Below are 14,056 nucleotides of genomic sequence, written 5' to 3'. Positions count from 1 at the left end.
TTATCATCAAGATTAGAGCTTGCTAATTATCCTCACGCCGTCCGCTGCATTAAGTACAACGACCATCGCCTGCCTCCATTCAAAGGCAGCGTTGGATTATTCCTTTGCAGAGACGTCTCTGCTGTCACTGAGTTCAGAGCTCCCTGAAGCACTTTGAGCATCAACCCCATCTTAGTTTTCTGTGTCAAATGCAAATGTTTATTCCCCTTAGCTGCTGCACAGATCACCTCACTTCACATCCCGTGTCACCTTCCCAGAACAAATTTCCTTTATTTTTAGAAACCCATCTGTCCCAGAGCCTGAGTGTGCTCCGTCACCAGGACAATGTTTCGTCTCAGCCAGTGTCCTTGTCATGATGTAGTGTGCTAAGCCAGGTGCTGATGAGTTAGCTGCCAGTTGCTATGTCAATTCACAAGTGTAAGATTAGCCGTGCTATGTCTCAATTTCGGTGATGTGCAGCTGCCTGTTTATAATCCTGCATCGTTCTTTCACTGCAATCAAAAGCAAGCGACTGCAAAAATGATGCTTTGGAGAGTCGCAACCCGAGAGTTCTTGACAACGTTGCCAGTCTTAGCCTGGCAACAAGACGGCACTTCAAAAAAATTGGGCAATATAATTTAAATAGATTCCTCTTTCGTCGCGATGCCATCTTGCACAGATCGTCTTAAAGCCAGGGAAAGCTGCTGCAATAATGAAGCAACCTTATTTAGCAAGTACAAGTTTGCTGCTTCATGCACAGTCAAATCTAACCAATCGAAATCAGTCAAACTTTGCCCCGGTGTTTATTTACTTTTCTTGTGTGTTAATCTGCATCTCCGACTAATTATCTAAAGTTTTACGGCCCCTGGCAAGAGCATCGGGGGTTGAGCTCGCAGACTCACCGCCTGGCTTGTTGTTTCTGTTTTACACGATTGAACTGAGTGACACGGTATATGTTATAAAAATAACACCTGCTTCCCGCTGCTAATTATTGCACGGCTGCGCCGAGGTGGAGCAGCAACAAGGCCGTTAGGACTCTGCGCTGCGGGGCCACAGGGCGAAGGCCGGCTTTCCGAACTCTGCGGTCCACGATGTTAATTAAAATATGCCCGTGTTTGTGATGTTCTTCAAGCTATCGAGGCATATGTATCATTCCGTTTGGTCACGGTGCAACAATTTTGTGCATCTCTTTATCACCCGGTTGCATGCAACGCGCTGACTCGTTCAAGCGTAGCGGCTTAGCAAGGAGGAAGCTAATGCGAGACTTGTTTGGCAGTAATGTTGCCGGCATGGGGTTGCGTGACCGGCGCCGACTGCGCCGACGGCTCGAGAGTGGGTAAAATGGCTCGTTTTAACGTGAATAAGTTGCGTAATTGATTTATGACACCCAAACCAAAAGCAAAAGCCTCTCTTATTAATTGTTTTAGGTCCACTGGCTATCTGCCATAATCTTCTGCTATCGGCGTAGGAAGGGAAATATTTGTTGTGAAAGACCAAGCTGGCTCGTTTTCAAAGCAGATTTACGAGCAGATAGTTTGCAGATGGAAATGAGGCGGTTTGTTTCCATTATTTATCATTTGTTGCAATGGTTTTTGCAACCACAGTTTAGTGCTCAGTTAGAAGATGCAAAAAACAAATCTTTAAACGCGACGACTTCTTAGAATTCTTAATAAAAATTCTTGGCTTTTCATCTTATTTCCGTTGAAAGGGTGAATTTATTAAGCCATAAAGAATGGGCTGTGTTTCACCCGTATGATCCAGGCAAGGCTTTTTGATCCCCCCCCCCCCTTCAAAATGTAAAATTGTGCCTGTGATCCCGCATGCTCAATCACCACTCCTGAATTACCCGATGAATCCGAGCGCGGTAAAGCAGAGAGGTGATGCCGCAGCCCTTTGACTCTCTGCTCCCGGCGAGACGACCTCTCTTTACGCAGCATTAAAATAGGAACTGATTCAGAACTAAAATGCGCTTTAGAATCCGTTTCTTTCAGCGAGGACGCCGCTGAAAGCGAATACACGTAAGGCCGTCGTATGTCACGACCTCTGTTTTTTTTTTTTACCGTTTTTATGCAAGACAATTAGCTGATTGGAGTGATAGAGACAGATAATCACCGTTGAACGCGCTTCTCGCCGTTGTGCGCAGATTCAAGGATTTCTTCAGAGCCACGATGAAAAGCCTTCACTGCCCCAAAAAAAAACCCGGATCCTACCGAGCGCCGTTCATCAGCCCGTTCTCTGCACGCGCTCAGATAAAAATCACTTCTGTATGTTGCCGTAAAAAAGGCCTCGGGCGTGTGTCGTTACCGCCAGCATAAATTCCTCTCAGGTTATTGCGACCCCTCGGCTGATTTAACGCAGCGCGAGCTCATCTCCTGTTTACAGTGCGTCTAACCGTGATGGGCGCCGCGCGTCACACTTGACCGAAGCGTGTTCTGCTCTGCTGCCGGACATGATCAAACTGAATGAAGGATGCAGTTGATGTGATGAAGTTGAACTGCATACTGACAACAGCACTAACTGTACACTTTTAGGGCCCGTTGATTGCGACAGCTTTTACAAATGGATACCATTGAACAGGTGGCCGGTTGCAATCTCATCAGAGGTATTGCATTTTCATTTACTGTGTCTCTAATAAATGTTCATCTCATTGTTCGTTGTGTTTTCACCGCCCTCAAAAAATGACAGAGCCGGTGGCAGAGTGTCGTAAAAAGATGAATGTCAGCAGTCGTGATCAGTGTGTGTGTTCTTACAAACACACGCACACACACGCTGCCTATTCTGCATTTGTTTCCTTACGTCTGTCTGATAAGCATTTTGAAATTCACCAACTACGTTTGTCTCCGATTCAAAACTTTTAACAAATTTCTACGCAAATAATATTTCTCAATACAGGAATCGGGATATTTCATATTTCATCCTGTTTTTTTCACTAAATCATCTGTTTTACTGACACTGGCACTCATTTGTAGCGTATAAAACATACTGTAACATACTGTACATGAAGCAGGTGGTTGAACAGGAGGCCTTTTACTTTAATTATATGTATTAATGTTACGCCTGCGGCAAGTTTTGACCTGCTGCACTTCATGATAATTGCTGTCACATTTATTACATTCGATTATGCCTCAGCAGGCATTCAAAATATTTCATTTTGAGGCCATATTAATGTCCACAGATTCCTGTCATTAAATGTTACTGTGAATCTTATCGAGGATTTATGTTCACGGTTTCTAACGCTGCTCCTCTCCTCTCCCTCCCTTTATCGCCCAGCAGAGTATAACCGGTGGCCCAAGAAAGACAGGACGAAGTTTCTAATTGGCTTTGTGTGCAGGTGATGCTAACCAACTTCAAGCACTACAGCGTCGGCACAGCGAAAAGAATGAAAGTCAGAACCCCATGAAGAAGAAAAGAAAACGTCAGTCATCTCAGAAAAATAACAACTGCTGTACTATAATCCAAACCTCCTATAACTCCACGTACTGGTTTGGTATGATGTTTCGTGTCGAATTCATTCACCGGTTTCCTTCTTAGGATTCGTTTTGATTAGTTTTTAGGAAATCATGTTGGCTGAACCTTAATTTTGTGTCATTTTTCTTTTTCATCTTCTTGTAGAGTTGTGTAAATGCGTTTGGGTGGGGGGGGGGGGGCGTCACAGCCAAGAAAATCTGCAAGTCATGTTTTCATCTTTGTATTGGTTAGTGTAAAGGACAAACGATTTGATGTTCCAGTCTTTCCGCTAAAAAAAAAAAGGGAGCTCAGCGTGGAGAGAGGCAGTAAAAAAAATACTTTTAAGGAAAATTTAAAGAAGGTATCTAAGTAATAAACCTTAGTAGCTGTTTTATTTCTTGTAACGTCTCATTGTTAACCATAATTACCTATTTTTGGGCAATACGAAGAGGACTCCAATATTTTTATGGTCCTTTTTTATAAGTGTTGTTTTTGTTGTTTAGAAATATATATATATGCTATAACAAATTTCATATAACAACATTGTGAACTCAAACTTGAGAAAAAGAAATGTAGCTGTACATAATATTCCAGTCACTGCATATAACCAACTCAGTGAGAGAATAGCATATTTTTGTGATGGTGTGTCTAAAGAACATGTTATAGCGTGTGAATAGAAGAAAAAGCTGTACACAGTTATTATTACACTTTATTTCCTGCTGGAACATGTTATAACCACCCCGGAGACAAACAGAAACACACTTTGCTCTGTAAATACTAAAGCTGAATCATTTTACGAGTCATACCAGCAAATTCACAAAACGACGAGTGACGTAAACACAGTTTTAAGAAAAAGAAAATGGTCTAAATGCTGAGACAACAGTATCATTTCAAAGAGAGACAAAACACACAAAAAAAGACCATTTAATCCAAAGCACACTGTACTTAGACGTGGAGATTAGAACTTGAACCAGGCATTTTGCAGTGCTCTGTGCATCCTGACACTTTTATACTCTTGAGAGGAACTTGTTAGCTGTACGTTATTGTTTGTTTCATCCTGCTTGTTCCTGATTCACTCTTGGAACACAATAATATCCGGGCTCTGTGCGAGCGCCTCTTATGTGACGCTTGTTCTCTGAATCGATTCTTATCGAATGAATTGGGAAAGTAAACATTTTGATACCATACCTCAGCCTATGTGAGTTCTATTGTTGGATCCATCGGCAGGTTTAATTTATTCTCGTGGCAAAATAACTGAAAACACTGAAAGGTGAAAAAAAAAAATTACAAAAAAAAAAAAAAAAGGCGAGTAATCATTGCACTGTGAGTAGTAAAGTACAGGCCATTTTCCTATTTGCACATGTACATGTTGGCTTTTTAAAAGTGGCCCTGTATTTTGGGTTAGTATGAAGGATTTGGGGGTTAACATATTCTCAACTAGACAAACACTTCGAAGTTTTGAGGTAAGTGAACGGCCTGGGAAGTAGTAACTGATGTGTTGCAGTGTATTTTGTGTTAAACCCTTGTCTCATCTAAAGAAATATATACAGGGTCAAAAGATGACACTGAATGACTCACTCTCTGCCGCTGCACCAAGTTTTACGCGTATGTGTGGTTGATGATTTTACTCATTTGGTAGTGGCAGTAGAGTGCAGCCCTGTTTCTAGCGACTGATGGAATGAATGCTGCGTGTTCTGACGTCCTTTGCCTGCAGCAAGTGTATTTTGTTGTTTTCTATTTAATCCGCTTCTCATCGGTTTTATTACAAAACAACCAGGTAAAGAAATATGCTGGATACTTCTGAAGTAAATGACACGGATGTGTGGTCAAGTAATAATTTAAAGAGCAAAGAAGAAAAGAAAAAAAAACTGTAATGTTCAAATGTAAAAGAAAAATAAGAAATACAAAACTATATAAAAAGAAAAAAGAAATATGCTTCTTTGCTGATTTCAAGTTTAATCAGAGTTTTATTGATACTTTGTGGTTTATATATTAATAATTGTAATATACTATTAAAATGTACTGTGCATCCATTGCTTTCTCTCTTTCCATTCCCCATCCTCAGAGGTCCTACGTCTTTTGTTGCTCATACATGTATTTCATTAGTGTGTAAAGAACTCACAGTTAACTTGTAAACAGAGTGCTGTCTTTGATACCAGTGTGGTGGTCTTTGTTGTTCTCCCTCGCTCTACCTCTCCGTTCTCTCATATTTACCCCTCCCTCTCCCTCCCGCGCTCCTTTTCTATCTCCTGTAATTACGAAGTAGATGTTATATAGGACTCATTAATATAATACTTGTAGTGATTAGTGGATTTAGGACCAGTCAAGATAGACCTTTCTCGAAAATGTTCTTGTTATTCTGATATTTACAGACAATTATTTTGGTAGAGGTTCATTGTAATTTATTCCCTGTGTGTTTTCGTTTTGGGTTTTATTTTGCCACTCTCACATGGTTTCAGCTAACCAAAGCTCTCATTGATGAACAATAGAGAAACAGTTGCCATAAGATGGAATTGTTCACAAGGCATTATTTGGATCCCCACCCTTGAATGTTTTAAAAGGGGTGTGCCATACTACCTTAAATGCTAATGCTAGATATGCAAAACTGACGTCTGATGATTGTTGTCTAATAGAGGACACAGGCTATTATCATAGGGGGAAATTACACCACGGTTGTTGTTTTTTTTCCTCTTTTTTTAACGCAAAAATACTTATAAGAGGAGTATCCAAGACTTCAGCTTTTTCATCTAATAGCTATCTCAAAAAATTGCATTAATATTTCCAGTCACTTGAATCTTTCTAGGAAAGTTTTGTCGAGTTTCATTAGCATCATTGGGGCAATAGCGTAGAAAAAAACCCTGCAGGAAAACCTCTCGCTGTGAGGTAGTGTTAGCAGCCGTCAAAAGAGGAGATGTGCATCAAGGCTCGTAAATTCATGCCATGATATTAGCCCGGCGTCCCGAGGCTTTGAAAAATGATATTAAAGCCTGCATTTAAACCTTGACATGATAATGTCCGCCATTCAGACCTGCTCGAGTAAAAGCAGGTCTGTTGTAAACAAGCCAGTTCTATTTAGGACTCAAGCTGTGTTTACGCTGCAGACTCAGATTGAGTTATTTAACATCATTTAGGTTTTTATAGCACTCATTTCATTTATTTCTCCCCATGGGGTCTTAAAATTGAATTGTGTAGCATTAATGAATACCATTAGTGTCTATTGATTCTTCACGTACAGTATAGACTGCCAGATCCCATGTAGTCCAGTCAGGGCAGATAAATGATTCCAGTCAATCGAGCGAGTGGAACTGGGTTCTTTTTAAAATTGTGGGCAAATTAAACCAAAATATAATATCTGCTTGTTTAGGAAAAGTGACATTAAACTTTATAAAAATCGTAAAGGTGGATAAATTAACAGAAAGTGGAGTGTCATTAATTAAAAACAAAGTTGAAAAACTTATTTTCAACTTTAAGTATCAACTCAAAATACTAGTATCAAAAGAAATCCAAGTGTGCGGTTTTATTCTAACAGGAAGGAGGAACGTTTTCCTCCGGGTCATTCCCGACATTTTCCCTTGAATCTATTAACGCTTTATCACAACTCCAACCAACACAAACATCCATAACGAGCTGCCACTGCATCAACAGCCGTGCAACAAATATAAATTCCACCGTTTTGCCCGTTTCGGCGCCTGGTGGCTCCTGTTTTGTGATCCTGCAGCTTGGACTTTAAGGTAGCATGGCTCTGTTTGCTGTGATTTCATTTTATCTCAAACTGACAGCAGCTTACAGCTGATGAATGTTTCACATCTTAGTAGGCTAGCTTATCCATTTGGGGGGGTCGGGAGGGGAGGGGAGGGGTCTTGGTTTAAGAAGAAGAAAAAAAAAGACTCAAAAAAGACAAAAGTCAACCTGGAAGCTGTTGACATTCTTAGTGTACTACCGTATCCATTTAAACTTGAATATTGAGGCAAGTGCTAGGCAATGGCCAAACGAGTCGCGCCATCCGATGCGGGAGATTCCCACCGAAACCGAGATTTCTGTCGTCTGGGATTCAAAGCCGTCATACCAACAACTGTCTCCCGAAAGCTGGGACGTCACACAAAGCTCTGGTTTGGCCTCTCGTTTCAAATGAATTGGACTGACTTTGAAGGCTCATTGAAAGCTCTTGAGCACTTCATACCCAAAAGAGGCTTCCTCATAGTGGTGCTAATGGTTTGAAACCATACAATGTGCCCTTTATCTCTGAGAGATACCGGATACAGTCACAGTGACCACAAAGTTAGTCTCCCCAGTCCGCAAAGTGACCAATAACACCACTATTTATAGTGTCGGGCTCGTTTCGGGAATAAAACGAGAGCTCTCTTCAAGGTGACAGAAATAGTAAAAGGTCAGCTGACCCTCGTGTTTCGGGGGTGAATTTCCCCTTCAGTCCGAACCATTGCCATGTCACCCATGTTCATTGATGAATAGAAAGTTGCAATATACTTGTACATAGATGATAGATGAAAACACACTCGCAATTCTCATTTGAACCGAACCATGTTGAACTGGAGACCTCAGCTGTATTCAGATATGACTCATACACAGGTTCACGTAGTGGAGGTGTCATCGTTAGCTTATGAGAGCTCACCCCTGGCGTGTTGTAGAGTTTGGAGCAGACCACGCAGCCTGGAGGGGAGCCTGGAAGCTCTTCAGAGCGCACGGACGGCAGCGTGGTTCTGCAGGCTGAGCACAGAGTTCCCTCCGCTGCCGTCTGCCCATTCCTAACACTTGCCCCTTTTTTTTTATGTTAACCGACTTTTTATGGCGAGAGACAGACAGACAGACAGACTTGACTGACATCTGAAAGCATCTTTCAGGTTATCATATGGCTTGCTTAAGCCCTGTTGTAAAATATAAAATAAAAAAAATAACAAGGATGATGATGATGATGATAATAATAATGGTAATAATAACAATAATAATAATAATGGATGGGGGTCTCTCACATATCAAATGTGGAAAGTCTAATTTTATATTTGTATTTTCAAATAATAATATTGACAAAAAAATGTCTGTGAAAGGTTTCCATCCTCTACTGTGGTCCAGAAATTGATGTGTCTGTCTGGAAAATAAATAAACTGAATTGTTATATGACTTGTTTTCAGTGTCTCGTTTTTATCTGTTGTTTTACAGTTGCTAAGGACGGGTAAAGATTTATTTATCTCAACGTTTCAGCATCGTGTGTATAAATGTAGTAAATTTAGATATTCACCCGTAGCTTAATATTATATTACTATGTGCAGTTTGCTGTTTAATGCAAACCAAAAGGCTTTTTCCTCTTCTCATTTTCGCTTGATACACACTCATCCTGTCTCTGCCGCCATGTTTGAGGTCACTCATAAGTCAGCAGGATTAATAGAGTCTGAGCAATAAAATGCATTTGAGGGAAGCGGCGAACAAACAAGCGCTGTTGTGTAATTCTGCTGCCCCTCAGTGGTGTCTGGCGGCGCCGGGGAGGATGCGGCGCAGCATCCTCGGGTGCTCTATTTTTCATCGGCGGCATCACGTGGAGAGCATCAATATTAGCTGAGGCTCAGTGTATAAACGGCTGAGGGTGTGATGAGTAGATGAGCAAACAGGCTGCAGCATGACAGGCCTGTCAGAGCCGGCGCAGGCACAGCGCAGCGTTTGCCTTTCATGTGATTGTCACAGTGTGATTAGTTCAGGTGAATTCCATTGCACATGTCAGAAACAAAAACATTGATTGTGAGGCGAACCAGAGGAACGGTGCAATGGAAATGTCGCAGGAATGTCTGCTGCTTGATCTCCAGAGCGTCTCAGAGAGACTTGATGATGAAATGAGTTTCCTCCACTGGATGCAGAATAGCTTTATTTCCCAGGATTCTTAAACATAATGTTATTTATGCGTTGTAATTCAAGGATCTTTAAGCGTTTGAGTGCTTGTCGGGTGGGAGCAACAGTACGACAGCTTCATCACTCATTCGGACAAGGTGATCTATAATTCTGACTGGAATCGATACCGGTGCCCGGCAGCTCTGTTTGTCAGAGCCGAGGCAGACGTTTTGGTCCCACTGAAGCCGCGTTTATTTAGTCCTGATGTAAAGGGAAGGAGAGGGCTGACCGTCTGGGCTGCTGCTGGCACACGTTTGGGAGATGCGTTTGACTTTTGGTTTTCTCTGACAGACATCCGGTTTGTGCAAACGTAGAATACTAAAAACCGATAAAACCTGCAAATCAAATGTTTCTGATGAATTTCCAATTTCTTATGGATCGATGTTTAAATGTCATTCTCTTCAGAAATTGCAACATTTGTTTGGGGATTTATATTTATTGTGTTAAATTAGATTTGTTTGAAATGTCTTTCTAAATTAGATTAAATGGACAGTTTGCTCTGTCTGCACTTTAACTTGGCCTTACCGGTTGACCTTTCCGGTCCACCTGCCTTTAATTAAGAGTTAACTTAAAGTGCCGTTGTGATCAGAGAGCTCAGCGCTGGTCGGCTCTTAAATGCAACGTTTCTGGTCTTTGGTGGAACACTGCAAGACAATCAGCACTCATTATGGAGCTAAATGTCAGCTCGCAGCAGAGAGAGGGAAGCCAGTGTTTGTTCTAAAGTAAAAACTGTGAAAAATATTTGCGCGGCGGCTGTTGGAATGTGACATTTCTATTTATACAGTCTCTATCATCTTTAAACTGAAGGGTTTTTACAGTGCCTCTGACAAATTAAGGTGCAGCTCAGGACCGTTTCTCAGTGCCTTTTGACCTATTCCTCTCCTCAATCATTGATTTTGAGTATTTATTTATTTATTTACAAAAAAAAAAATACTCAAATTCAATGTGTCCACCAACTTTTTCTGTCATACGGTGATACACAAATGGTAAATCCTACCAAATATGCATCAGGCAGTGTGTCACCGGCTCATGTGACCCCCTCGCCTCACACCAGCGGCTCTGTGTAAATTTCCCCTGGGCCTGGGCTAACAGGCTGAATGTGACAGGTCCTGGCAAACACAAACAAGCCACAGCGTGCAGAGATGCCACTGCGAGGATGCAGCACAGAGACAATGCCGCGGCCGCCGTGGAGGTGTAATGAAGACGCGGCGGTTCAAGAGGCGCTCTGCTGCCACCTCTGTGCGCCTCAGCCGGAGAAGCGGAGCAGAGATCTGAAGAAAATCTGGCCCCCACCATGCATATTCATGCGGGGATGCTGTACTGCAGGAGACTCGCAGCCCCCAACCCCAGCCTGCGAGGACACCTCATGGCCCTCAGCATTTATTAACGGTAATTAAGAGCTAGTCTGAGATGCCTGCATGTTTAATTGCCAATTACAGGTAGGCTAGATATAGATGAGAATGACAGCTGTTTATATAGCACATCAGAATAATTAGTCCAGCTATACCTTGAAAATGGGGATGGATTGAAAGGTTGGGAAGCATCCAGGACCATCACACAAGCCTGACATTGTAGGAATTCAAGTGCAATAATGAGCAATGTTCAATGGATAGGCACTTAATTTTATGTGCATCACTAAATTATCTCCCCTCACAGCCATGTAATGGTTGCTCCTCTTTTGAAGCGGAACATTTTTGTGACAGAGCAGTGTAATAGAGTCAATAGTTGATGGGGAGACTGCTGTGGATGGGGAGACGAGGCACTCAGGTGGCTGTTTCCTCCCAGACTGCAGACCTAATGTAGTCTTTGGCATGGAAATTGACGTGACATTGATGGGCACTCTCCTGCCGGCAGAGTCATGCGCCTGCACAGCCTTCCAATTCACTAATAATTGCTGATTAAAAACTAGTTAAGAGTCCATGAAAACTCAAATGTGCATTAACCAAATGACCTTCTGGGAATGGCAAATAGTCTACTGCCAGGAGCGTAGACGGCTTCCCGTGGAGCTGCTCCCTGGTTTGTTTTTGGAGAGAAGAAACAAACAGCGTGCTTCATATGTTTAAAATGCTTCACGTGACCTTTCCATCCTAATGAAAGAGACGTCTGACGACCTGACAGACACTTGGAGATAATACCAGTGAGTCAGGGGTGACTTCAAAAAATGAGAATAATCAGCAGCAGCAGAACGGGACAGATAACTCGTATGAGGGAGAGAATCTAGGAATGATTGCGAGATTTAAGATAGCATTTTTCGGCTGTAGTTAATAAATTCTAATCAGGACTTATCTGATCTTATCTACAATTCTTTTTTTTTTAAATACTAACACATTGATTTTGATTCTCAATTAATTTTCTTAAGTAGGAAATATTGCAACCCTATTACTACCATCTGTCTTTATTATTGTTCTGAATATTCATTTTTACTTCATTTTATATGTCACACAATTTTTATTAGGTTGTGAAAATGAGAAAATAAAGAAAACGTTGCAGAATCCTTATCTCAGTTGCACACGGACTCACACTTGCAGTCTTCCTTAAAATTAAAGTAATCATGGCCTCAATATTTAGACATAGCCGTGCAGCAGCGTGAAAAGCAGAAGAGGTCATGAGTTATCTGACTTGGATAATTCACATACTGTGTCCCTTTCTCTCACAGATGAGGCTTTTCAAAGGCCATCAGCTTTGGCCCAGATCACAGAGGATGCCGGCGTCTGGTTTTTTGTTCATCATTATTGTCTTCATGGATCTGATGCTCCAGAATCAATAGCTGCTTAGAGCTAACTAGTGAGCAACAGACTGCTGAAGAAGCAGGTAAGAGTTTCAATTATTACTGGAGGACTGAGAAAAACACCAAATAAATGCTGAGGGCGGGGAGGAGGGAGGAGGAGAGGGGATCATTACCAGTGGATTAATGGCTCCATGACTTCTGCTGCAAATCTCAGACTTTTACCGCCGTTTTACAGCCTGTAGTCTCCTGGTGGGAAAAAAATATACCTTCATACCCAGAGACATTTCATCCCAAATCTGTTATGACAGCAATTAAACTAATGAGAGATGAATGGGTATGCGCGGAGGTGTTGGAATGTTTATTGGCAACAGGTCAAGAGGCCTTTTGAATGTAATATTGTTTTATTAGAACGCTTTGAGTGCGTGTCACGAACGCAGTCTGGTTTGTGCGTCAAATCTTTTTTTTCCCCAGGAATAAATCATCCTCCTGATGATTATATCCGAAACAATGCATTCACCTCCGCTACCTCCACTAGGAAGAAAGCCCTGCGGTTAATTAATGAGTCAAAATATATGTGCAAACCCTCAGAATTGTTTATCGTCTGAGAAGAGCTCTCACCACGGATTTGTCAGGAAAGTGACTTCAAAGGCGGCGAGAACAAACCTCTGATGTTTGCATCGCCGACCGCTGTAATCCGTCTGCGATGTGTGATCATCAGAGAATGAGTTTGTTGCCATGCAAACATTATCTTGCTTTTTTTTTTTTCCCCCCCCCGAGGTGGTGAAAAGCTGGGAAAACCAGTTTTTAAAGTCAGTGGGAATTCTGCTGAGCGCTGTGACCCACCATGCACGGAATGGAGGAAATGCCCGTCCTTTGGTTGACAGATAAAAGGTAATTTGTGTGAAATCTGGAGTAATTTGGCACATAATCTGTTGTGAGACGCGCCAAAGATTCCAAAGTCAAGCTCAAGGTCATTTTTATACCTCACTGGGAACATTCAGTAATCCGATAATCCACTAACTCCGTGGTGCGTGTCTATAATTTAAATTCTAAATAATAAAAAAGAGACTGGATAATGGGAAATTTGAACTTTAAATGAAACGCTAAACCTGTGCTAAATAATCGAGTAAATAAATTGTAGTTACAGTCTAATAGTGAGAAAGCTGATATTGTTTATGTTTTTTTTGTGTACGGGAAGAGCGATAGGCAATTCCGAACCACCGCTTGCTTTTTTTTTTCACTCTACGTGTGTGTCTGTGTCTTTAGACAACACATACTCTTATCAATCTCTGCACAATAACAGAAAACAATTTGCTAATGTTTTGAAAATAGCTTTCCCTTCCCCTGCTGCAGCATTGAGAGACGTATGCACAATTTCATAAACACAATCAGCACGCTGAATGGCGGCACTGATATTCTGGGGGGGGGGGGGGGGGGGGGGGGGAATCTCATTATTGTTCCTGAGCTATGGAAAACAGTCAATGGACCATGTCACACAAAAATGTCCCTCCTCCTCCTCCTCCACAGCGACCCACAAAGCTTAATTCCACCTAGCAGCAAACAATATGCACCAAAAAACGAATGACCTGCTGCCTCGTTCCTCGGGCCCCCGCTGATGCTCCGTTAGCCGCGCGGTCCCATCATGCATTTGTGTTACGTGCTCTGAGGTTCCGTAGCATCACCGGAGCTGAATGACGTCACGTAGGATTCCAATAATTCATTGAATCGGGGTCCCTTTTGAGCAGAGCTGACGACCCGTGTGCGGATCTCCCTTCTTCCCCTCTTATGTGTCGAGAAGGCGGCGGCAGAGGAGTGCGAGCACACGAGACATGAATGATCGGCCTCGTGTGAGTGACTAGTGGACAGTTCTCGGATATACGGACGGCTGTCTATTGAGGGACGATGTTACAATCAGAGGATTGGAACATTAACAGTAATAAGTGATACATCTGATCCTGTTTATGCTTTACGGCCGTCAGGGTCCGGGTTCTGGGGATCAGACAGCTT

The 14,056-nt window shown here is 42.1% G+C and overlaps 1 protein-coding gene across 1 annotated transcript in view; it reads left to right on the top strand.

Moving 5' to 3' along the window:
* LOC137900100 (RNA-binding protein Musashi homolog 2) overlaps positions 1 to 3,587 on the top strand; it is a 200,396-nt gene extending 196,809 nt beyond the window's left edge. Inside the window, exons 14-15 of the mRNA XM_068744155.1 lie at positions 2,511 to 2,581; positions 3,253 to 3,587. Coding sequence (XP_068600256.1) covers positions 2,511 to 2,552 — 42 coding nt within the window. The 3' untranslated portion in view covers positions 2,553 to 2,581; positions 3,253 to 3,587. The remainder of the gene's footprint in view (positions 1 to 2,510; positions 2,582 to 3,252) is intronic.
* The last annotated feature ends 10,469 nt before the right edge of the window (positions 3,588 to 14,056 follow it).

The sequence above is a fragment of the Brachionichthys hirsutus genome, chromosome 10 (genome assembly GCF_040956055.1).
Source record: "Brachionichthys hirsutus isolate HB-005 chromosome 10, CSIRO-AGI_Bhir_v1, whole genome shotgun sequence".
Classification (NCBI taxonomy): Eukaryota; Metazoa; Chordata; class Actinopteri; order Lophiiformes; family Brachionichthyidae; genus Brachionichthys; species Brachionichthys hirsutus.
Note: the sequence above shows the minus strand (reverse complement) of the source record. Positions and strands in the feature narration are given on the sequence as shown.